This window comes from Neoarius graeffei, chromosome 12 (assembly GCF_027579695.1).
Source record: "Neoarius graeffei isolate fNeoGra1 chromosome 12, fNeoGra1.pri, whole genome shotgun sequence".
NCBI lineage: Eukaryota > Metazoa > Chordata > Actinopteri > Siluriformes > Ariidae > Neoarius > Neoarius graeffei.
This window is the reverse complement of record NC_083580.1, coordinates 50526787-50551214: the sequence shown is the minus strand read 5'-3', so window position 1 is coordinate 50551214 and position 24428 is coordinate 50526787. Positions and strand designations below refer to the sequence as shown.

Here is a 24428-nt window from a genome sequence, read left to right as displayed (position 1 = left end):
GGAGCCGAGCGTATCCGCGTATTGGTGTTGCTGTGTGCACGGCTAACGGTTTTAGTGTAAACGCGAATCATTTTAAGAACATTAATCTGATGATCCGCTGATTCGACGTAATGTAAACGTAGCCTAAGAGTGATGCAGTGGCTGGAGCAGTCGCTATTGCAGGGCCCCTCTCTCCTGTGTGTGTGAGAGAGCGCGAGCCGCCCCTCCCCCACTCGCGCGCTCAGACACAGACAGAGAAAGCGCACTTTTTCCTCACAGCGCTCCCTCCAAACAACGGGGATTTACACGAAAACGGAAGGAGATATTCACAAAATTCTTTCACACTGAGTGCCACAAGGCTTTCTTGAACGTAATTTTTTTGTCTGTAATGTAAAAAATGAGGACAATTTATTGACGAAACAAAACATGGGTCAGTTTAGGAGCACTGAGAAAAACCGCGGCTTTGACGATCCCAAAATCGTGTTGTCCGAGATCGCGATTTTCGGTCGAAAACGATAGATCGTTCAGCCCTATAAGGCGCCATACCATAAATCCGGGGACCCGGGTTCGATTCCAACCTGCCGTCATTTTCCGAGCCCTCCCTGTTTTTCTCCTGCTCATTTCCTGTCTCTACACTGTCCTATCCAATAAAGGTGGAAAAAGCCCAAAAAAGAGAATAATTTAAAAGCAGTGCCAGCAAATATAAGTGCAATCAATTCAAGTAATTAGTTAAGAAATAAAGGGTTTACAAAACAAGTTGGATAATTCATTTTTAAAATTTTAGTAAGGTTTCTTGTTTTTTTGCCATTTTTTCCACAGCGCAAGCTAACGGCTACAAAAAACCCGGTGTTCTATTGAGCGGAAGTATACACCCCATGTCCCTCCCTCTCCCCCTTTCGCATAGATTTTGTGGATGTCATAGGAGAGAAATCAACAACAGATATCAAAACCGAACACTAAACAATTTTTTATTTACTTATTTAATTTGTTTGATTTTTTTTCCCTTTGTGATGGTCACGGAGGTGATCTGATCCATTTAAATAGTTGCCGGAACACCGAATGAAATGAAAATAGCTGCCGGATCCAACAACGGAGGTTACGGATCTTGTTCCGTCATGTTCCGGCTCAAATTAAGCCCTGGTTGCTGTCCTCGTCGTCGTTCTTCTTGTGAACACGGAACTGATAACTTTGTTTATACTCTTGAATAGCTCTTCATGACAACAACTGGAAGTGTACCAACACGATGGGGCGTGTAGCACCACCTGTGGCTCGGGTGCACAATGTACCTCACACGATAGCTCGATTTCCTTGTGTGCATGTAGGATTGGATTTCTCTGGCACCCCTGCTTGGGACCCTTAGCTCGATTTGGATGTGCATGTAAACGCACTGACTGGGTTAGGAAAAAAAATGAACTAAAAAACTAAAAAATGCAGCAGGATCAACACTTTATTATTTTTTTTGGGGGGGGTGTCTGTTAATTTTCTCTCCCACACAAACAAGAAACTAGCCTATGAATAATGCATTTGGTTGGTTGTGTTAAATGGTGCGGTTTAAATGAGAATATGCTACATGAATGTGAAGGGAAGCTGTAGCATGTCATCGCCAAGAGGTGAAAACTGTAAATTGGAACGGTTATTTCTGGCTCTGTTTTCTTCACACAGCCTTTTCTGGGTTCTCTGCTATATTCAGGGATGTGTAAATTAAGCATGGATGACAGTGTCGGCATTCTTAACCAGCATTGCCAGTGGATTTCTCTAGAACTTCGTCACAAGTGACTTGAGAAATTTCTAGAGAAAACCACTGGAGATTGTTGCTGGTTTGCTAACCAGATCTTTGAAAGTGAAGTGAAACAGTAGCCCCTTTTACGCAGCCTGTTCACGGTGGGAACGTTGCACTTTTTTTTTTTTAACCTCTTTGTTCTGTGTAAGAGGTCTGAATACGGAATGGGTGAGTGTTTCCCTTTTGTTTCGCCTCGGAATCTGAACGATTAGTGGTAATGGAGCCGGAATCGATGTTTGTGTAAAAGGCACAAGCTGGAACTTGGGGAGACAGGGATGTGATGTTTTTGGCATTTTTCTTCTTTCTGAGGCCGTGCAAATTCAAAGATCTCCATCTATAGTGTCTAAGGTCTATGTGCCTTTCTGCCTCAATTGCGAGGTTTGTAGCTGACCCTCCCTTATACTTCACGTCAGCATGTGTACAGCACATTGCAATGTCCTTCATGTCTTCTCGAAACCCAAAATGTAGCCAAACTTTTGATTTAAGATAAGATGAAGGCTCTTAAGCTTGGCTTCTGCAATTTTGGTGCCCAGCAACAGCGTTGCCATGTAAAGTGTCTGCTCCTCTGATTGATTTGGACAAGAGCAAGGACCCAAACCAATCAAATTGCACGTTTTATTTCGAAGCAAAGCTGTGCTCTATTCCAGCTGCTTGCTTTCTCACATCGATTTAACAATGCGAGTGTAATGGTTAGGCGGTAAAAATTGAAATAAATGTCGCCGAATCGAACCGAAAATACAGCTACATGGATCAATAATCGGGACGGCTGGTATGAACTCGATTTTCGGTGCACCCCTACAATTTCTATCTAGGCAAGTGAATATAGCAGAGATGTATTTGAGTTCTATGGGTGGAACTGAGTGTGTTGGAACTCGTACTGAATGTGTGTGGGTTTATATTCTGTATATCGGGTCAGTCCCAATTTATTGTAATGTGAACCTGTTTACACTTGTATAAGGCACTGTAAGTAACTGGTGGTGTTTTTTCCACAGGTGGGTGACATTGTGAAGGTGACCCGGATGAACATCAGCGGTCAGTGGGAAGGCGAAGTGAACGGCAGGAGAGGCTTGTTTCCTTTCACCCATGTTAAAATATTGGATTCCCAAAACCCGGATGAGAGCGAATAACGTGGGCGGTGCCCCATCAGCGCACTTCTCGACCTGCTGGCTGTCCTGCCGTCGTCACCACCAGAATCGCACTTGCCTGCTTGAGGCTCTACCACAGAGCGCATCTCTCAAGCGAACCATTTGCGTGGCTTCTGACTGTTTACAGCTCCAAACTCATAGTTCCTAATCCCTTTTTGCTGGTATAAATTCCCAAATTGGTGGGTTTTTTTTTTTGGGGTCTGCTCGACTGTCCTTGTGCCAAGGTGAGGTGCGAGTACTCTGGCTTGTCACGCCTAGTCTTTCTCGCCTGTCTTTGTCTTATTCCCCCTACCCCCACATTGACTAAGACTGTCTCACTGAAAAAGCAAGTTTTCAAAATGACAAGCGGATTAAAATAAAACTGCTCGTCTTGCCTCACCCCCTTCCCCTTCCCCTAGTGAGACTGACTGCTTGCTCCCTTGCTCTGTGTGTGTGTGTGTGTGTGTGTGTGTGTGTGTGTGTGTGTGTGTGTGAGTGAGAGAGAGAGATATGTAAGCAGTCCTAATCGACCCTGATTGAGGCTTCAGTCTCTCCCTGGTAGGTTTCTTTAGAGTGCCGAGCAACATATGAATTTATTATTAATTCATGATGCATCTCAGAAGCAGACTTTTGTGTGAAACTAGTCTCCAGCTGTAGCCTTTTTTGATTTGTGCCATGATAATGCACAATGTGTAAATATCAGGTGTAGTGTGTGAGAAATGGTTGTGGCTTTAGAACAGTGAAAATAGGTTACTCTGGGAGGCTTCTTCAGTCCACTTCTGATTAATCCCAGTGATATGAGGTGTTAGGTTTGCGCCTGATCTGTACTTTTTTTTTTTCTCGTACTGATGTGAGCAGGAGTGTTTGCACACGGCATCATGAGGAAGCATGCTTTGCTGGTTGGATTTGGTCTGTGATTTAATGCTGCTCTCTGCTTTGCTTTTGTTTCCACTGAGCTCAACCCGTGTTGTCATTTAGCTGATTTTTGCACATTGGCAGTTATCATTTGTAAATGATTTAGTGTTAGTAGCGTTCAGACTCGGGTTCTTTTTTTTTTTCCCCCTTTCAATAAAGCTATTCAATGAATCAGTCATTTACTGTGTGTTTATAATGAACTGTAGTTAAAAAAAAACAAAAAAAAACGGATTTTCTAAAAAAGGGATAAAAATGCCTGCCGGTTGCCTGTGCGCATGATCTGACCAAGAGTGCTGTTCCTCCTGAGCCTGCGTTCACATGCCGTTCCTGCCTTGATCTGACATGGTTTCACTGTTAACGCCTAGCGAGTGGAGCTCGACATGACTCCTGCGTTGTATTTGCAATTACAAATCTTAATGTGCCAGCTTTCACACTTTAACACCTTTTACAGGATGTTCACTTTCTAATCTCACACATGAGCTGTACAGCCAAAATTGATATTGCACAGTATACATCATGATACTGTTTTGTGCCATTAAAACAATAGATGATTGCTAAAATGTCTTTGTACGATTCAGTCTGTTACTCATCACAGTGAGTAATGATGCAGTTATTTATATTTAAAAAAAAAACCCTGACAACTCATGAATACTTAAGCGTATCGTGTTTAAAAACCGTGACGTTTCCAACCCGACAGTCTGCGGTGCTTCTCTAAGCAGCTTTTAAGTTTTATTTTACTGTACAACTAAAGTGAAATTACAATAATAGTCCCCTACCACTTCCTCAGGATGGATAGTATTGTTACATTGGTGGAAAAATCTTAAGCAAGTTGCATTGTCATGTTTGCTGCTTGTCAGTCTGTATGTGTCTCATTCCTGTTAAGCGTGCTCATCACAGTGGTCTTTGGTTCAGGTTGCTTTATTGCATTACATTGTTGGTAAAGTCCTTCCCACACCATGTAGCGCGTAGGGCGGCGCCGATCTCGGTTTCCGTAGCCCTCGGCCTCTCGCCTATTACATAGCTAGGGTTACAGTTTGGGGGGGGTAACCGCGAAAGTTTGACTCCCCACTTGCATCTGTATTGCAGCGTGCCTTGGTATGACCTGATCAAGAGGCGGACACGCTAACCACTAGGCCAACTCGCGGTCGAACACTGCTGTTAGCGTGACCCCAAAAATCCATTATGAAGTGATGGTGACCTGAGGTCATGAATTTTCTGTGGAGCTTTGTGACATACAGCCACAAGTTTAAAGAAAAAAAAAAAGGGTTTATATTAGCCTGGGCCCGCCCATCCTAAGCGTGACGCAACACGAGGGCCTGTTGCGAGCTTAGTCTGGCCAGGCAAGCTATCTACAGCTCTTCCAAGCTCCCGAAAAATCGGGAACCAATCAACTTTGAGCATCTCTAACGGCCCTGGGTAGAGGTGTGTTCAAGGCAGTGACGTAGTAGAACTGCGACCGGAAGCCATAGATTGTTTACAGAATCTATGCCGGAAGCGCTTCATTCACTAGAAACATTACGAACATGGAGCAAGTTCTCATTGAAAACGGAGCAAAGAGCAGCCCTGGAGGTATTTATTGAAAGGAAGGACGTTTTCGCCTTGCTCCCGACCGGCTTCGGTAAGAGTTTAATAATAGGATGTCTATGGTTTAATCTACCCGTTAGCCCCGTCGCGTCACATACGTCAGAGGAAAGAGTGATGTGATTGGTTTAAGCTTCGTCACAGCCTTTTCTGGCTTCGACCAGTAGCAAACTGAGGCATTTCAGGGAGGCGGGTCAACCACGGGCTCTGGGAAACGGTTGGGCTTAATATCTTGGCCAGACCAATAGCTCGGAGAGCTTTGCAGTCGCGTTAGCCAGACTAGGTTTATATACTTAATAAATCAGTGAATGACTGCCAAGGTAACTCTACAAATTCAAATGATCAGCTAAATTCCTCATACCAGTTCTACCGGTTTCCTTTTAGACCCCCCAAAAAGTTTCTCCTCCTTTTATTGTAAACTGTATAAACCACATGTTTGTAAACATGGTCTTGGTTTGTTTATTCAAATCTTCATGTTTGACTGAAAAATTTCTAACCAGTCCACAAAAGGCTGGAGTAGTGATAGGGTGTACTCACATGAGGTGATTTGTACTGCACGTGAGCGTGTTTGACGCCAAAAGTCTGACTAGTGTGATACTGTGTACTGCGCTCGGGTGCGGTTCACTTGGACCGCTCTGAAAAGGTGCGTTCGGGAAAGGTTCAGTTGGGCTCGTACAGTAAAGTGTGATCGCTAATCGCGTAGAAATCAAATGCTGTAACATGCACTTTTCAATTCAGTGGCGAATATCTGGGTTAACAAGGAGTCTGATTTCTCGTTTTATCGATGAACATGCATTGTTGTCGCCGCATCATGACATGAGCGCAATCAGGACCGGAGCACGCGATGCGGCGGAGCGGGGAGTGGTACAAGGCAATCGGTTCTAGTGAGAGTACGCCCTTGGCGTGAATGCAGGATCAGGTCTTCTGTTGCTTTGCCACTTTTTCTTTTCTCAACTCTGACCTTATTTTTGAGTGATTTTGGTGAATTAAACCACATTTTTTTTTTTTTGCTCTTCAAGAAACCGTTTTAGGCTAATCTATTTCAGAAGTGTTCAAATAATTTAAGTTTTCCAAATGTTTATTTTATAGTTACAGTATTACTGGTTTTTTTGTTTGTTTTTTGCATATGTAGGTACCCTTATGGTGTCTGTAGTACAAAAAATGGAAATGTGCCTTTTTATTTTCTTTGACCATTTTCATGTGTTAATATTTGCCCATCCGTAACATCCATGCTGATATGATCCATCGTGTACAGAGTGAGGAAATAAAATTTACTTCTCTTAACTGGGTCTGGTCTGCTTCTTGTGAATGTGGAGATGCTTGCTGTCTGAGAGCTGTGTCCTTGAGGCGGAGACTTCATTTTCGTTGATTGTGGTTGGAGGCGGGGGTTTCGGATGTGGAACAGGACGCCAGTTGCTCGGTCTCTCTGGATTTTAATTTTTTTTTTAATTGGCACAAGTCATGAGTCTCCTGAGAAAGGAAGTAATTAGAGAATGTTAATGAAGTGCTAAGAAAAAGTGTGCTCTGATGACCTACAGCAACTTCAAGCCTTTTTTTTTTTTCCCTCCTCTGTTTTTATACTTTTTATCGGAAAGCCCAGATTTTGCTATTGGTTTATGTTCTCTTTATACTCTTCTTCCATAACCTCAATTGTTTGCTCCCTAGTTTAACGTGAGCGTGACTAATGCTGGGACAAGGCGACATGATATTTTTCTTTCACCATGTCAAATTTAGGTGATCATGGTGCCAGAAAGTCTTGTCTTGGTTGGGAGACTGGAAATACTACCAGTTTGACCCCAGCTGATCAGTCATGTGTTTCATCAGGAAGGAGGGTCAAGAAACTGACGATCATGGCTATTAAGGAACATGGAGTTTTCATACAAGGTGAGAAAATGCAAAAAAAAAAAAAGTCAGGGTGGTGTTGGGTGTCCCAGATGCCACATTGCTGTTCTTCATTCCATACAAGATGCTACACTGGTAGCTATAAGCTCCTGTTGCTTGTTGGTTAGATTAGCCTTGCAACTTCAGTGCAGAACTGAAGGCAAATTTATTATTTTTTTAATTGAATATCGGAATGTTTTTGATAGCTATTTTGTCACTGCTATAGCAAGTTATGAATGTTTGAGATGTTATATAATCTCAGTCCATATGTCAAAGCGATGGCTGTAAACGAGATTCGCTGAGACCTGCGCGAGACTTCATCGGACGGAAGTAAAATGTACAGCGGAAATCAAAGTGACCGACATCTGCCAACGTTGTCAAAAGACGCGCACGCCCTCTTTCGAATGCTGACGTAATCAAGCCGGAAGTTTTGTTTGTTCTGATAGCAATCGGGAAAGTTTGAAAAAAGTAGGCAGCAAGTGTCATTTAAACTTGTTTTTGTGCAATACTTCGCCTGGAAAACAGTTTTCAGAATGGCGGCACTAGTACCTGGCTGACGCTTCACGTTTCCAAGTCTCGTGAAGATCGCGCGGACAAGCGACGCCCACCGTGGACCAAACGAACTAAATTTAACATGGCTAAAAACCGAATAGGCCGATTAAGTATAATATATTTATTTGCAATTAGTTGCGAATACGAGTCACGATATAAGGTTACTAAAACCGAAAACGTAATTGAACGCGTTAATTAAAAAATAAAGCAAGTTTAAAAATGACTTCAGGAAAACAAGGAAAAACTGGTTTAGGATCCTTATGAAATTTGATTTATATTTATACATTTGATTATATCATCAGTATTTATTTCAGTTCTAGATTATACAGTTTAAATATTTGTCCATTCTCCACGTAATTTGCTTTTAGTACTGGAATTCCTGTGAATTTTATTGCACTACATTTTTATTCTTAAAGTGAACACACAAGGCAGTTCAATTAAAATAATGAATCAGCCAAAGTTTAATAACAGACCTTTTCAGAAAGTTTGATTTTTTTTAAATAAAATATATAAAATGTGTTTCAAATTTTATATCATTTCACAATCTTAATAACTGCCAATTCTTGTTAAATTGACCAAATTTTAAGTGTGTGGGGAAACAGGTCAAAAATTTTTTTTTTTTTTTAAACTCTCTCTAGGTATAGAAACGCCATTCACTGGAAAAGAAAAGTTTTGTCTTAGAGTACGCTCGAACACAGTCGAAACAGACTGTGCAGCCTGCATTTATGAGCGTATTCTCTAAAAATGCACCAGCTGCAATGCAGATTTGGACATGGCACAAGAAGTTCAAAGAGGAAGGCTGTCTGTGTCTCAGGCGGCGCACATATTGAAAAAATTGTGAAATCGTTCATGGAATCCACATACCTTCTTGAATTTCTCATTCAGATTTTGAGGAATAAATCTTATTGCTCAACATTAAGGCTGTTCAGTTTCATTTGCCTAGACTATGTAGTTTCTGGGATATTTACATCTCTATCAATTTTTTTTAAACACTGTGTGTAGTGACTAAATATTTATTTTCAGTACAGTCTTGAAAGTACTGAGCGAGGCCTCTGGGCCGAGGTCAGTATTCAAGGCCGAGGTCACAGTATTTCACCATACAGACCGACCAAGTTGGTAAATAATTATTTTTTTCTTTACCAAATTCTAACAGGAAACGAGAGCGCCCGAAAGGGAAAACCGAGCCGAGCCGCAATTTTGAATCCTCATTCACGGCTGTAATGTAAATTGCTTCCTCCTCGGTATACAAGTGCACTTCCATGGCAGGGGAAAAAAAAGCATTTTGCCGCCTATGTAGTCCCCTATTTATACAAAATTGAGTCATTCAGGATTCAGGCGTGTTTTTGCTCGGCGTTAGCAAGTTAGAGGTTTTTAGCTTTCTCCTGAAATGTTTTCTTTTATTTCTTCTTCCTCAGGGTAGTAAAACTCGCTTTCACTGTGAAGACGGTCATTATCGCTATCCATGCTGTAAAATTAATGCTATTCTCCTGAGAAATGCTGGCAAAAATGTACAAGATTTTTGATAATCTTATAAATAAATATTTTTATAAGCTAAATGTGGACAAAAAGTTCTACTAAGTTGTTTGTTGTGAACGAGCGAGTTGCCAGAGGTCCGTAACTGGGGTCCGTATTGTAGGATACGGACCCGCTCACCAGCCAATCAGAGCGCAGGATTTGATGGAAACCACACTGTGAAAAAAATATATATATAAATTTTTTTTATATTGGAAGAGGCAGCCATCTTTGAATGATATCAAATAGCCTACAAAAATATTTTTGGTTTCAGTGTTTAGATTACCCTTAAACAAATATTTAGACTAATAATTTGTCTAGAGGGCCTTTGGTTCTCATGCAGTAGCATTTTGAAGAATTTAGGCGGCCATCTTGGAATTCAGAGGGCAACATCTGTATTTTGAAAGAAGTGACCCCTGACGGTCATCCTGGCCAAATATGGTTTTTGTATCACCACCTTTACCACACAAGAACCATATCTTACCAAAAATTAGATTTTTGCTAATTATGAATAAATTATGCAAATTAGAAAAATTGTCCAAAGTGCAACTTTTAGCAACCAAGCTAAAATTAATCTGTAGACCACATACAATGCAAATCAATCAAAAAACCTTATTGTCGCAATTTCTGGGTTCACTCTGGTGCATATAGGACTGGCTACTAGACTGTGTATGTGTGTGTGTGTGTGTATATATATGTGTGTGTGTGTGTATATATATATATATATATATATATATATGTGTGTGTGTATATATATATATATATATATATATATATATATATATATATATATATATATACACACACAGAGTTGTGGTCAGAAGTTTACATACACTCATCATGGGCGTGAATGATTTCCTTGAATTGTTCTTTTTCCAGGGTGGAATGATTGTACAACCTACACCTTTAATGACTTCAAAAAACAAGAATTGAGTGCACAAATTTGAATTTATTTTGGATTTCCTCTAATCCACACAGGGTCAAAATTATACGTACAGGCTCAAATATATACATACACCCCCACTAATATTTGTTTGAATGTCCCTGAGTAAGTTGGACCTCGACCAGACGCTTTGGGTAGCCATCAACAAGCTTCTGGCATAATTCTGGCTGGATATTTGAGCACTCTTCTTGGAAGAATTGGTAGAGTTCATTTAAATTGGTTGGTTTCCTGGCATGGATCCGGCTTTTAAGAGTAGTCCACAAATTCTCAATAGGGTTGAAGTCAGGGCTTTGGGAAGGCCATTCTAGAAGCTTAATGTTAGCTTGCTTTATCCATTCTAAAACCAGTTTTAATGTGTGTTTGGGATCATTGTCCTGTTGGAACATCCAATTGTGTCCAACTTTCAACTGTTTAGCTGTTGATTTGAGGTGAAGTTGAAGAATTTGGAAGTAGTCCTCCTACTTCATTATTCCATCCACTTTGTGCAATGCACTAGTACCACTGGCAGAAAAACAGCCCCAGAGCATGATGCTACCACCACCATGCTTGACGGTACAGTGTTCTTAGGTTTGAAAGCCTCACCTTTACTCCTCCAAACATATGTCTTGTCATTGTGGCCAAGTAGCTCAATCTTTGTCTCGTCTGACCATAAAACTTTTCACCAGAAGGCATTTGGCTTGTCCATATGGGCAGCTACAAATTTCAGTCAAGCTTGAAGGTGTCGATTTTGGAGCAGGGGCTTCTTTCTTGGTCGGCACCCTCTCAGTCCATGGCGATGTAAAACTCGCTTCACTGTGGACAGTGACGCTGGTGTTCCAGCAGTTTCCAGTTCATGGCAGGCTTGAGCCTTGGTGGTTCCTCGGCTGTTCCTGAACATCCAAACCAATTTCCTCTCAGCTGAGGCTGACGGTTTGGGTCGTCTTCCAGACCTTGCCAAAGTGGTGACACATCCGAAGAACTTGTACTTGCATCCAGTTGTTTGAACTGATGATCTTGGAATCTACAGTTGTTTAGAAATGGCTCCAAAAGACCTTCCCAACTTGTGTACATCTATAATTCTCCTTCTTAGATCTTCATAGAGTTCCTTGGACTTTCCCATGGTTCTGAGTACTGGTAAATCCAATGAGTGCTGTCAAACAAATCCTTTTTATGCTGGCAAAGAGAAACTACCAGTTGTAGTCAATCATGATGACGTACAAGAAGTTACTAGGCCTCGCTATTGTCAAGTTAAGACATTGTTGAACCTTCAGCACCACTTATTAACAGATTTAAGTGAATTTATGTATATATTTGAGCCCATATGTATAATTTTGACTGTGTGGATTTGAGAAAATCCAAAATAAATTCAAACTTGTGCACACAAGTCTTTAATGACTTCAACAAAAGAAGTATGCTGTATAATCATTCCACCCTGGAAAAACGATACACCTGCGATTCACCTACCTGTCAGAGATGCTGTTGGAAAATATTTTAATAAACAATTGGGTATGGTCCTGTGATGATAGTAAAAGTACTGATTGATTTTGGTAGTGTGATGAAGCAGTCATAGTTGCCCCCCTGAAATTGATCATTTTCCTATAACAGCATGTCCAAGTGTATTTTTAGATTTATTCAATAACACTTTATTCATTTGTAGTTACATTTACTGTTGTGCGAATGTCTATGAAACCCATTCCTGTTATCACTTCAGCTATAGCGGCTGTAACAGTTGCCTCACCATCCTCTCTGTCTCTCAAATAACAAATTTGTGCATTAATATCTATTTTTTAATCCTGATATTTCTCTGGTGCTCCTGATCAATCAGAAACCCAAACTCTGATGCTACACATACGTGAAAGTTATAGAAGCCATTTTTGTCAACCTGGAACGGCCATCACTGAACAGAGGTGGTGGTCTACGGCTACATCCACACAACGGCAACGAGATTTTTTTTTTAAAATATCGCGTCCACATGGGCAACGGATCAGTAAAATATCAGGTACATATGGCAATGCAACGCTTGCTGAAAACGATGCAATATACATGCCACACCTCTACGTGCACTGTAAGACGGTCCCATCGGAGACACCAGAACAATAGAAGTAGACGCATGCGCATAAACCCCTTCTTCTGTAGCATCAGCCACATAAAGTTTTGATTATTAATCAGTAGTGTAAAACGAAAGACGCGAAAAGAGGAATGAACGGGGGTAGATGGAAGCCGGTATGCTAACATTCTGATATCCTCCAGAATTCTTTAATGGTCTGGAATAAAGTGAATGCTACGCATTGATGGATTACTTTGTTCTTCTACGCCCTTTTTGAGGAATGTATTGTCGGACTTAAACCAACATCTGAAGAGGTGATCGCTCCTTTTTTTTTCTCTCCTATTTTTGCTGGCGGGATTGTTTTTGCTTTTGGAAAGCGCACGGGCGGTGCGCGGTTTGGTGCTGCTTCCGCAGTGTTTGGGCTAAAGACTCTTCCCTAAGGGCTATTCTCTCACTCTTGCTCTCTCACTTTGCACCATTACACAATAAATATTCACAGTGAAAATATTTTGTAAGCGTGTTTCATGAACCAAGTTATAGGATTTGTTGACAACTCGCATCGAGTTCGTTACACTTCTACCCAGCGTGAAGCACTGACAGTCATGTGGTTGTGACGTCATCGTAAACAAATCCGTTCTACTCATCCAGACGACTTCGCAACGGCACCGTTGCCAGATTTTTCCACTCTGGAACCTGTTCTCAAAAGATTTCGTTTTGGGGCACCCAAAACGCCGGTGCCGTGTGGATGCCAGGCCGAAACGATAAACAATTTTATCAGATTCACCTGAATCCGTTGCCGTGTGGACAGGGCCTAAGACACCATTTATCAGCCACCTACAATGCAGTCCTTGGCACACTTCCCAGACAACTGAATGCACACCAAAACCCAGCTGTTTTCAGTGACTCACAGGAGGACAGAGAGAACCAACAACCCAAGGACTCTCTAGGCCGTTCACACCCAGCCCCCAGTGACCCACACCAACAGGATGGCTCAACGACATCTTCGGATTGCTTTTCATCCATGAGAGGATAAATACCTGATACTCCCTAGACAGAACTGAAGACGCCTTTCAGATGAGAGGTGAAACGTCTTCAAGAATCTTCAAGCAAGTCCAGTTGCTCTCTTTTATCACCCACAGTTTAAAGTGTATATCCTGGACCAAATTTGTTTTTTTTTCTATGAAAGTATGTCCCTTTACACACACTTCCAGAAGGGTAATTTTGCACAAGGCCATCTGTCTACAGCAGAAAAAAATAAAATAAAATGCGTCTGGAAAAATCCCAAGGGAGTCTAGAGCCAGATTCGTGATGTCACCTGCGGAAGTGCCAGCAGGCTGCGAGAGCTTTGCACGGTTTCAGTGCACAGCCTGTGTAGACCAAGTTTAGCAGCTAGCAATTTTGCATTGAAATATGGAATTGTCACCTGAGCGCAATGTGGGAAACGGTGAGTACTAATCCCATCAAGATTGGTGTTGCTACACCCTCCTATGATACATCTGTTAACCATTTTAATAATTACGTGATAACGTTGAAGAAATTTGCAGAAAACCACCAGGCCGTTTTCTCATAAACAAACCAGCGCTGACGTAGGATTCAGAGGGAGGCGTCCCGCACGCGACGTCACGAAAATCAATGTTTGCCGGGAAATCCAAATGCAAAGTTTTTTCAGAGGTGGACCAATTCGCCTCAAATGGCTCGATTTCAACTGAATTTTTCTGGTATTGCGTAAAATGTGACCAGATATTTGACCAAAGTTTAATATAAAATAGGAGAATTACATTGATCTTGCTCCTGAATTTACCCATGATATGCACTTTAAAATCTGATGAATAAAAGATTTTTTCACTGTGCCGACTTTTAAGGCAATTAAAAGCTGGCTTTTTTTTGTCTCGATTAAACAATCTATAAACTAACAGGAAAGCAGGAAAGTATTGCTACATTGTCTGGCTGGACTAGTTTTTTGTTTGTGTATTACCTGATGTTCGGTTTTCTCCCCTCAGCTCTTTTGTGAAGGCGTATTGAAGGAGCTGTTTGGAAGTCCAGGCACTGCTTATGTCCCTAACTGGCAAGGACACAACATTAGCAGTGTGCCTCAACTATTTTGGACACGTTTGTGTAGCAACTGGCGATAGAAAGAGGATATTCATGGCTACTCGGCGTGTTGCACAACACAGTTGCCCAGTGGGATTCTTTTGTCTTTCCTAGAGACCCTAATGAGCATCATTTGTTTATTTATTTTGATGGTGTACATTAGAATGGTTCAAATGCTCACATTTTGGAGTTTGATGGTGTAAAATCAGACACGTCCATTAAGGTTTTTGTTTTAGGGAAGCTCTTTTCAGTGAATCAGGGAATCGGCTCCGCTAGAACCTATCCTTTCCCCCTCAACCTATATGATGTAAACTCTTGACAATCAGCTATGTGAGCATATAATTTGCTTTTCATTAGTTATAGGATCTATTTAAATATCTAAAACCATCGTGATGCACATTACATAGATGGAGTAAAAGTTAGCAGAAGCTCTTCAGATTGACTTGTGTTCAAAACACCTCTCTTTATCTGGCGAGGTAACTTTAGCAATCGGCTAATAAACAACTGCAAATGAGAGCGGATTTTCAGTGTTTATGCTATACCTTGCCACAAATCAATGTTAGGTTGGCATTTTAACTTATTGTAACTTATTTACATCTCACATGAACTGTGATAAAAGGTAGCCTGTGTGTCACTACTTTATAGTGCACATGGCACAAAAATTAAAAAGGTAGCTTTCCAATTCGCTCAGTGCACTGAATGCCAAGTCTAAGTGGAACTGAAGTCATTGTTAAACTTGCTTTATTTCTTAATTAACGTGTTCAATTACGTTTTTGGTTTTATTAACCTTATATCGTGACTTGTATTGGTATATTATGATACTTATTGCCTTTTCGGTTTGTAGCCATATTGAATGTAGTTCATTTGACCCATGGCAGGCGTCGCTTATCCGCGTGAACTTCACGAGACTTGTACGAGACTTCAAACGTGAAGTGTCAGCACCGGCATTTTGAAAACAGTTTACACAGCGGCCAGATTGCCATCCATCCATTACCTCTAGCTGCTTTATCCTGTTCTACAGGGTCACAGTCAAGCTGGAGCCTATCCCAGCTGACTACGGGCGAAAGGTGGGGTACACCCTGGACAAGTCGCCAGGTCATCACAGGGCTGACACATAGACACAGACAACCATTCACACCTACGGTCAATTTAGAGTCACCAGTTAACCTAACCTGCATGTCTTTGGACTGTGGGGGAAACCGGAGCACCCGGAGGAAACCCACGCGGACACGGGGAGAACATGCAAACTCCGCACAGAAAGGCCCTCGCTGGCCACGGGGCTCAAACCCGGACCTTCTTGCTGTGAGGCAACAGCCCTAACCACTACACCACCGTGCTGCCCCGCCAGATCACCATATCATTCCAATTTAGATTCATTTCGAGATTTGCCAGCTTCATCAGTGATGGAGTGTCAGTCCTGTGTGCTGTGGCGTGTGCACCTGAAGGCGCGCGGAGTGGACTCCAGCACGTGTGCCGTGAACAAGGCGCACCTGAGCTCAAGTAAGGAGCTGTGTGTTTGCCTATTTAAGGACTGTGCTGATGCATTTGCATCGCGAAGTATTACGATACACATTTCCGAGCCTTTCTACCCGTTGTCTTGCTTTCCTATTTCTCGTTCTTGTCCTCGCTTAGCCTTTGATGTACTGTTTGCGCCTCGACTGACCCTTGTGCCTGTATTCTCGTTTTTGATCTAGCCTGTTGTTTTGGATTGTTTGCCTGTGTATATATTGTCTCACTGTGTATATATATTCTGCACTTTATTAAACTGTATACTTCTGCACACACATCCGCCTCCCTCACGTACGTGACATGGAGATTATTCCATACGACTTCGAACCAACGTGGAGTAGAGAAGAGTTGGAAAGACGACAGGATAAGGACTAGTCCGTCGTGCTGGTATTTACGTCATTACTGTCGCACAATTAAAACGTGCCAAATCAGGTGGCTGGTGGGTTTTCAAAATAAATACATGCATGTATTTTTGTGATAAATACATATTATACTGAGCGCATTTCCCACATAATCTTCATTAAGGTTTCGGACAGCACTAGAAAATGGTGTCCCCACTATATAGTGCCCTATATAGTGAATAGGGAGCGATTTCGGACACGGAAAATTTCCGGCTTGATTACGTCAGCATTCGAAAGAGGGTGCGTGCGTCTTTTGACAACGTTGGCAGACATTGGTCACTTTAATTTCTGCTGTACGTTTTACTTCCATTCTACGATGTCTCGCACAGGTCTCAACGAATCTTGTTTATGGCCATCACTTTGACATATGGGGCGGCACGGTGGTGTAGTGGTTAGCGCTGTCGCCTCACAGCAAGAAGGTCCGGGTTCGAGCCCCGTGGCCGGCGAGGGCCTTTCTGTGCGGAGTTTGCATGTTCTCCCCGTGTCCGCGTGGGTTTCCTCCGGGTGCTCCGGTTTCCCCCACAGTCCAAAGACATGCAGGTTAGGTTAACTGGTGACTCTAAATTGACCGTAGGTGTGAATGTGAGTGTGAATGGTTGTCTGTGTCTATGTGTCAGCCCTGTGATGACCTGGCGACTTGTCCAGGGTGTACCCCGCCTTTCGCCCGTACTCAGCTGGGATAGGCTCCAGCTTGCCTGCGACCCTGTAGAACAGGATAAAGCGGCTACAGATAATGAGATGAGATGAGACTTTGACATATGGACTGATTATATTACATAGCATATTTCAAACCCTCATAACTTGCTATAGCAGCGATAAAATAGCTGTCAGAAATGCATTCCTACAGTTTATAAAATGAGAAATAGAATTTTGATGATAAATTTGCCTTCAGTTCCCCTTTAACACTTCCGGTAGTGACAGACACTCATTTGTGAAGGTGTATCGATGGTAATTCAGTGTTTGAGCTGATTGTTTTTACCATTGAAGAAATTGAGCTCTCGACATTAAGACAGGAAAATGAACCTTTTGCAGGCTCACTGGAACAATCATTAGATTTTTGAATAACAAATACAATCCCGATTCCAAAAAAGTTGGGACGCTGTGTAAACTGTAAATAAACAGAATGCAATAATTTGCAAATCATGGAAACCCTATATTTCATTTAAAATAGTACAAATACAACATATCAAATGCTGATTTCAAACAACTTTTGTTATACATTTAATAATAAAAACTAGCAATATCAAACTGCCGTTTCAACGTCACTGACATCAGAGCAAAATAGTGTTTAAGTGATTTGAGTCAGTTCAAGTTTTTCTAAAGCCTATTTTTACTTGATGCACTTTCTTGGGACTTTAAGAGTCAGTTGAAGTTTTTTTTTTTAAACACATTTTGCTCTGGTGATGTCAATGTCAGTTTATTATATTGCGCTTTTATTGTTAAATCAAATGAAACAAATTTTATTCAAAAATATATGCTCATTTTGAATTTGATGTCAGCAACACATTTCAAAAAAGTTGGGACAGGGGCCTGTTTACCACTGTGTTGCATCACTTCCACTTTTAACAACCCTCTCTGTAAATGTTTGGGAAATGAGGAGACCAATTGCTGTAGTTTTGAAAGAGAAATGTTGTCCCATTCTTGCCTGATTTATACAATTTCGGTAGCTCAACAGTTCAGGGTCTCCTTTGCTGTATTTTGCACTTCATAATGCGCCAAATGTTTTAAATGGGAGACAGGTCTGGACTGCAGGCAGGCCAGTTTAGCACCTGGACTCTTTTTTACTACAGAGCCATGCAGTTTTAATATGTCCAGAAAGCAATTTGACATTATCTTGCTGGAAGAAGGAAGGCCTTCCTCGAAAAAGATTGTCTGGATGGCAGCATATTGCTCTGAAATGTGTATATATCATTCAGCATTAATGATGCCTTCCCAGATGTACAAGCTACCCATGTCATGTGCACTAATGCACCCTCGTACCATCACAGACGCTGGCTGTTGAACTGTGCACTGATAAGCCAGATGGTCCCTCTCCTCTTTAGCCTGGAGGACATGGTGTCCATGGTTTTCTAAAAAGAATTTCTACTTTTGATTTGTCGGACCTTGCCTCTGTCCATCGTAAAAGAGCTCGAGCCCAGAGAAGGTGGCGGTGTTTCTGGATATTGTTTATATCTGGTTTTAACTTGTATTTGTGGATGCAGTCATGAACTGTTTTCACAGATGATGGTTTTCTGAAGTGTTCCTGAACCCATACAGTGACGTCCACTACAGAGACGTGTCTGCTTTTAATGCAGTGTTGCCTGAGGGCCTGAAAATCACAGGCATCCAGTGTCAGTTTTCGGCCTTGTCTATTGCATACAGAGATTTCTCCAGATTTTTAAAAATCTTTTAATGATATTATGTACCATAGATGATGTGATCCCCAAATTCTTTGCAATTTTTCGAACAATGTGCGGCGTATTGTAATGTCTTAGCTCTTTATTTTATTTAGTTATTTTTTGTCACTTTCTCGTTGTCTTTCTTTTGTATGTACAAATAGTTAAATTTTTTTTATACATGTTCGAAATAAAAATAAATTAATTCATTCAATTTGACATTGAGGAACATTATTCTTAAATTGTTGCACTGTTTGCCCATGCAGTCTTTCACTGAGCAGTGAACCCCTCCCCATCTTTACTTCTGAGACTCCGCCTCTCTGGGATGCTCTTTTTAGACCCAATCATGCTACTGACCTGTTGCTAATTAAACATATTTTTTAAGCATTACACAACTTTTTCAGTCTTTTGTTGCTTCGTCCCAGCTTTTCTGAAACATGTTGCTGACATTTAAGTTCAAAATTATCAAATATTTAAAAAAAAAAAAAAACCTAAGTTCTCAGTTTCAACATTGGATATGTTGTCTTTGTACTATTTTCAATGAAATAATGGGTTTCCATAATTTGCAAATCTTCACATTTTGTTTTAGTGTCAACATTTTTGGAATTGGGGTTGTATTTCAAAGTTTACACTAGACAGGCACATTTGTTTGGGGGGCTAAAGCAAGTGCCCTCACTTTTTTTTTAAAATAATAAATACATGGGTTTAATCAGTTACTACAGATGCTGATGTGGTCCCAGATTGTATCATATATTAATCTACTCATGATCCAGCTGTTTCCCTATTTAAAACCTACATATTAAACATGATCAATATGTCCAGTGTAACATTTGGTTGGTGGTGATGCCAAGTGTCTCGTCTGAAACACAATTTTGAGCTTGTGCTTATAAATCAAACTGATTTAGAGGAACGGAAACCTCTGATGCCCGATCTGAAAGACACAAGGACACGCGTGTTGCTGAGGTGACTTTTACCCTAAATGTTTCTGATCAGTCAGGACACGTCTGCAGTTTACTTTTACACTGGTAGCAGTACACTCCGAGGCTAATCTAGTAAGAAAGAGGTAAAGTCTCCAGCTGCAATTTTAGCATCTTATAAACTGTGTTTAATTCATCACACACCTTAAATTACATTTTGCTTAGTCACATTATTTGAACAAAAAATTATATACCATAAAAGGCAGAATAAATCTGTATTTAAACATTCGTATACAAATCAAGCTGGAACTACATGATCATCTGAATCACTTCTACCATACCTTCAAGCCACGCCCCCTAAAGTATGCTTGGGTTTCAGTCACATGACTTTTCTTAGCAATTTCACTTCCGGTAAAACAGCTGGTGGTTTAGCAAACCCAACTGGCTGCCGTAGTGCAAACAACTAGCGATAACGTATCAGAGTACGATCGTAATCTAGAAGCCACTGCTCGCTTTAGATATATTCAGCAGATTGCTATGTGCAATGGAATCGACCCCTACAGTCTGGGAAAGAAGGATTTGTCATATGATCTCGAAAACTACCCTTCAGTCGAGTTCCCCGACATCTCGAACTATCTGGTGTTGCAGACGGCCTTCTACACTGCAAAACAGATGAAAGCGTGGAAGAGTATGGAGGCTTAGAACTGTTTTGTATGTGGCTGGGTAAAGGACCTCGGTATCAAATTGTGGGTGAATGAATCCTGTATTGTTTTTGCCCATGTAAGTATGTTTGTTTAAGCTTTTCGTTCATGTCTTTACGACGAAGCGCTGCAAGTTGAAGTGTAAACAAACAACAGTTAGCTTGATTCTCACTTGTGTTGGCTCTTATCTCTCAGGTAAATCATTCACAAAGATCATCAGAAACCCCTTTAAAGACCTGGATCTTAGTTAAATAAGACGGAGAAGTGGTCACGGCGCATTGTGGCTGTATGGCTGGGGAAGAATTTTGGTCCGAACTTCATGCATATGGACTTTGTGAGGAGGAAACAAAGAAACAGCTGGACTTCAGCACTTCGCGACTAAAAAAAATACTGTAAAATAATGACACATAACAAGAAAAGTACTTGGAAAACACTAAGGCCATAGCTGAGAGGGAGATACAAACCTTTCACCAAGTGATCACTGCAAACTCGAGCGTGCTTCAACTCGGCTCCCTTCGATTTTAGTGAGAGGTTCAAAAGCCACCTTTCTCGACGTCTTTTTGTGAAATCTTGTTTGTTCACCCTTTTTTATTAGTTCACGTGAAGAAACTTATCAGTTTCACGGTTTGATTGATTCGAACAACCTAAACCAACGCAAGTGTAAGGCATTTTTCATGCGAGCAATGCACCTTCTCCATACAAACACCGTCAACTGAGCTTTGGTAGACCACCAGCTAAAGTTTTGAATAACTAATGAGGCGACTGTGACGTCACATGAAACCCAAGAATTCAACACTCCATTTGTCTTGCATTTGCATGAGCCCGTGTTCCCATTGGCCAATCACTGACCACCCTTGTTTCCACCGACCAATCAGTGATCACCATTGTAAGCAATGAATTTTATATAACAGAACCTTTACAAATTTTAATTAAATACTCCTGCACTAGATGATCTGGTTTAAGAACAGTATAAAATCGGGACATTGTTTGCGATTACTGGAAAAGATATCTGCCTTAGCGATAGTACGGTCCAGATGTTACAGGTGACACTAAGCATTGTGAAGAAGACTGTCATCAGTTTGTGTATACTGATCATGTTGAGAAGATGCACAAACGCTGAGCTGAAGTGCATCAATGTTGCACTTGTTGGTTTCCTGATGGTTTCATACTTTACCACAAGTAAGCCCCACAAATGCAGCTTTTTCTCGGAAGGCCTGTGGGGGAGTAATGTGGTGAAAGACTTGTTGGAAACAGCATATAGCATACTCTGAGGGTATTCCCTGCCTTTTAGATGTATTTATTTTCAGGGCTTTGGCTGTCTGAGGTTTGAAGGTTCTTTGTATCTGGAGGACATTGGGTTATTTCCCAAAATACGAATATAATCATATGACATGACACCCTCCCCCTCTCAAAAAAACACACAAAGCCCTTAACCCCAACGGGCCATTTCACAAAACTGGTGATATGTACTATACACAGAGTAAAATGACTACTCGTAATCCTTTATCACAGAATCACCAGCATTATCATCACTTTCAGTTGCAATAAAAAGAGTTTCCATGTCATCTTTGTCAATGTTGCCAAGACTAAACTACATAACATCAAAAAAAAAATCTGTGGAAGAATTAATTCGGACTTGTCAGGGTACAGTAACTCTGGCTGATTCTAGCACTGATGATGAATAACTAGATACGAACTTACTTGATATTGTGTTTGCATTAGTTTTTATTTGCCATATTTCAGTTCATGTTCATGAACTGCTTTACAAAATAACATTGTGGATGAGTGAAAGAGTTAATAATATTTTTTTAGCGTTTTATAGCATCCTTTTTGCAAACGTTGGCTAGCTGTATTTCTGGTTAATCGAGAGCCGAGCTAACACTCATAGCGAGAGTGATGAGTTTTGTTTTTTGTTGGTTTTGTGAGGTCATAGTCAGAGATATTACGGATGTGGAGAAATGAAGTTTAACGTCAGGTTAAACTCGGCTGGTTAGTTTGAGAACTTGTCAGATAGTAAACCATTTCTACTTGGTTGAGTGGCCCTCTCAACTCTACCTGCACCAATATATCAAGCTGTTTCTCTAATTTCACTGCAGTTGTTATTATTATTCTGTTCTCATGAATGGTGTTTGATTCTGTCAAAGTTTTCACCACTGTGGTGGTGGTGTTGTAGAGGAAATAAATTCACCCCGTTAATGCTAAACCTGGCTAAAACCCAGAAGTGTAAAAAGAGCGTATTAAACTCTACCTGCTCTAGGTTCTTTTTTTTTTTTTTTGATAAAATGTTTTTTTATTGTGCATCTTCAAGAGTATGCACAACACAAGATATTCATGAAACAAAGTGTAAACAAATGATAACAACCCCCCCACCCCACCCCATGGCAACCCCCAACCAACCCATCCCAGATCTCAAAATACAATCCAGAAAAAAAAGGAAAAAATAAATGTACAGGTAAAGGTATAACACACTAGTTGCATGCATCCGGGCCACTGATCTCTCCATCATGAAAAGTTATGAGGTGGCTGCCATCTCAGTGTCAACATTTTCTTAGCTGCAGTGAGGCCGGCCCATAATAAGCACCTTTGTTGAAGAGAAAGTTCTAAAGTGGAGTCATCATTAAGCAGGAGTAAAGACGGTGATGGTGGGATATTGACCTCAAGCATATCGCTCAAGGTGATGGAGATTTGTCTCCAGAAAGCAGACACACTGGGACAGTAAATGATCCTGCAGTATTGAGTGTGCATAAGTCACAATTAGGAGATGTGATGATTTTCATAGCATGGTGTTTCCTGGGGGTTAGATACATCTCATCTCATTATCTCTAGCCGCTTTATCCTGTTCTACAGGGTTGCAGGCAAGCTGGAGCCTATCCCAGCTAACTACGGGCGAAAGGCAGGGTACACCCTGGACAAGTCGCCAGGTCATCACAGATGCTGACACATAGACACAGACAACCATTCACACTCACATTCAAACCTACGGTCAATTTAGAGTCACCAGTTAACCTAACCTGCATGTCTTTGGACTGTGGGGGAAACCGGAGCACCCGGAGGAAACCCACGCGGACACGGGGAGAACATCCAAACTCCACACAGAAAGGCCCTCGCCGGCCACGTGGCTCGAACCCGGACCTTCTTGCTGTGAGGCGACAGCGCTAACCGCTACACCACCGTGCCGCCCCTCTCCCATACTGTGTCCCAGCAAATTTCTTCCTCTTCCATGGAGGGAAGGTCCATCTCCCATATACTTTCTACAGGCAACGGTGCACGTGGATCAGACATAAATGTATAAAGTTTGGAAACCATCCCCCATGTTTGGCTTTGTGGTGCACATAGTTTATGCAGTCGGTGGGTTAGAAGTGCTATGCCCCAAGGGACACCATATGCCTTCATGGCAGACCTCAACTGCAGATAAAAGAAAAATGATGAACCAGGTAGGTCATACTCAGCTTGTAGATCACTAAAAGCATGCAAACCATCATCATCAAACAGGTCTTTGAAAACATTAACTCCCTTATTCCTCCACAGTGGGAAAGAAAAAGGCTTTTTTCCCCAATAAGGAGAGGAAAATTATTGAATACAGGAGAGTATTTGTGCCATTTTAGATCTGCATTAGCATGATTCATTACAGTGTGGCACCTGCTCTAGGTTCTCGGTGCTAAAAAAAAAAAAGTCCTTGTCCTTTGAAAAGGAAATGCTAGTAATATTACTAACACCACCATGACTAATTGACCCTTTATATCCATATTCTGCCAACATCTTTAAAAAGGACCTATGCTAAAATTATTATTATTATTTTAAATACACAAGTGATATTCTGGTCAGCTGCTCCCATGGTCATGTCAATAATTTATGTTGCTAGATCATTTCAGAAAGAAGATATGTTGGGTAAGAGCATGGAATGATTGCAAGAGAATTGTTAACCCCCCCCAATCTGTCCCTCTGAGTTACATGTCAATCCTGAGATCGAGATGCTCCTCTTCTGCTCCTCGGACCTGCCTGATCCATCCTGGTGCCCTGTGTCTGGTTGGAGTCTCATCGCATCGCTCCTGTGGAGGACGGCCCCATATGGACTGTCGAAAGTCACACTTGGAAGACGCTCTGGACACTTGCAGTAATGCTTTTATGGTTGAGGACTACA

The 24428-nt window shown here is 41.3% G+C and overlaps 3 protein-coding genes across 3 annotated transcripts in view; 2 read left to right on the top strand and 1 right to left on the bottom strand.

Moving 5' to 3' along the window:
* crkl (v-crk avian sarcoma virus CT10 oncogene homolog-like) overlaps positions 1–6663 on the top strand; it is a 76224-nt gene extending 69561 nt beyond the window's left edge. The window contains exon 3 of the mRNA XM_060935976.1: positions 2752–6663. Within this exon, the coding sequence (XP_060791959.1) occupies positions 2752–2886 (135 nt within the window). The 3' untranslated portion in view covers positions 2887–6663. The remainder of the gene's footprint in view (positions 1–2751) is intronic.
* rpl17 (ribosomal protein L17) overlaps positions 1–24428 on the top strand; it is a 234897-nt gene that overhangs the window by 4378 nt on the left and 206091 nt on the right. The window lies entirely within an intron of this gene.
* The window catches only part of LOC132895402 (T-box-containing protein TBX6L-like), a 52804-nt gene continuing 35140 nt past the window's right edge, over positions 6765–24428 (bottom strand). The window contains exon 8 of the mRNA XM_060935975.1: positions 6765–6849. Coding sequence (XP_060791958.1) covers positions 6825–6849 — 25 coding nt within the window. The 3' untranslated portion in view covers positions 6765–6824. The remainder of the gene's footprint in view (positions 6850–24428) is intronic.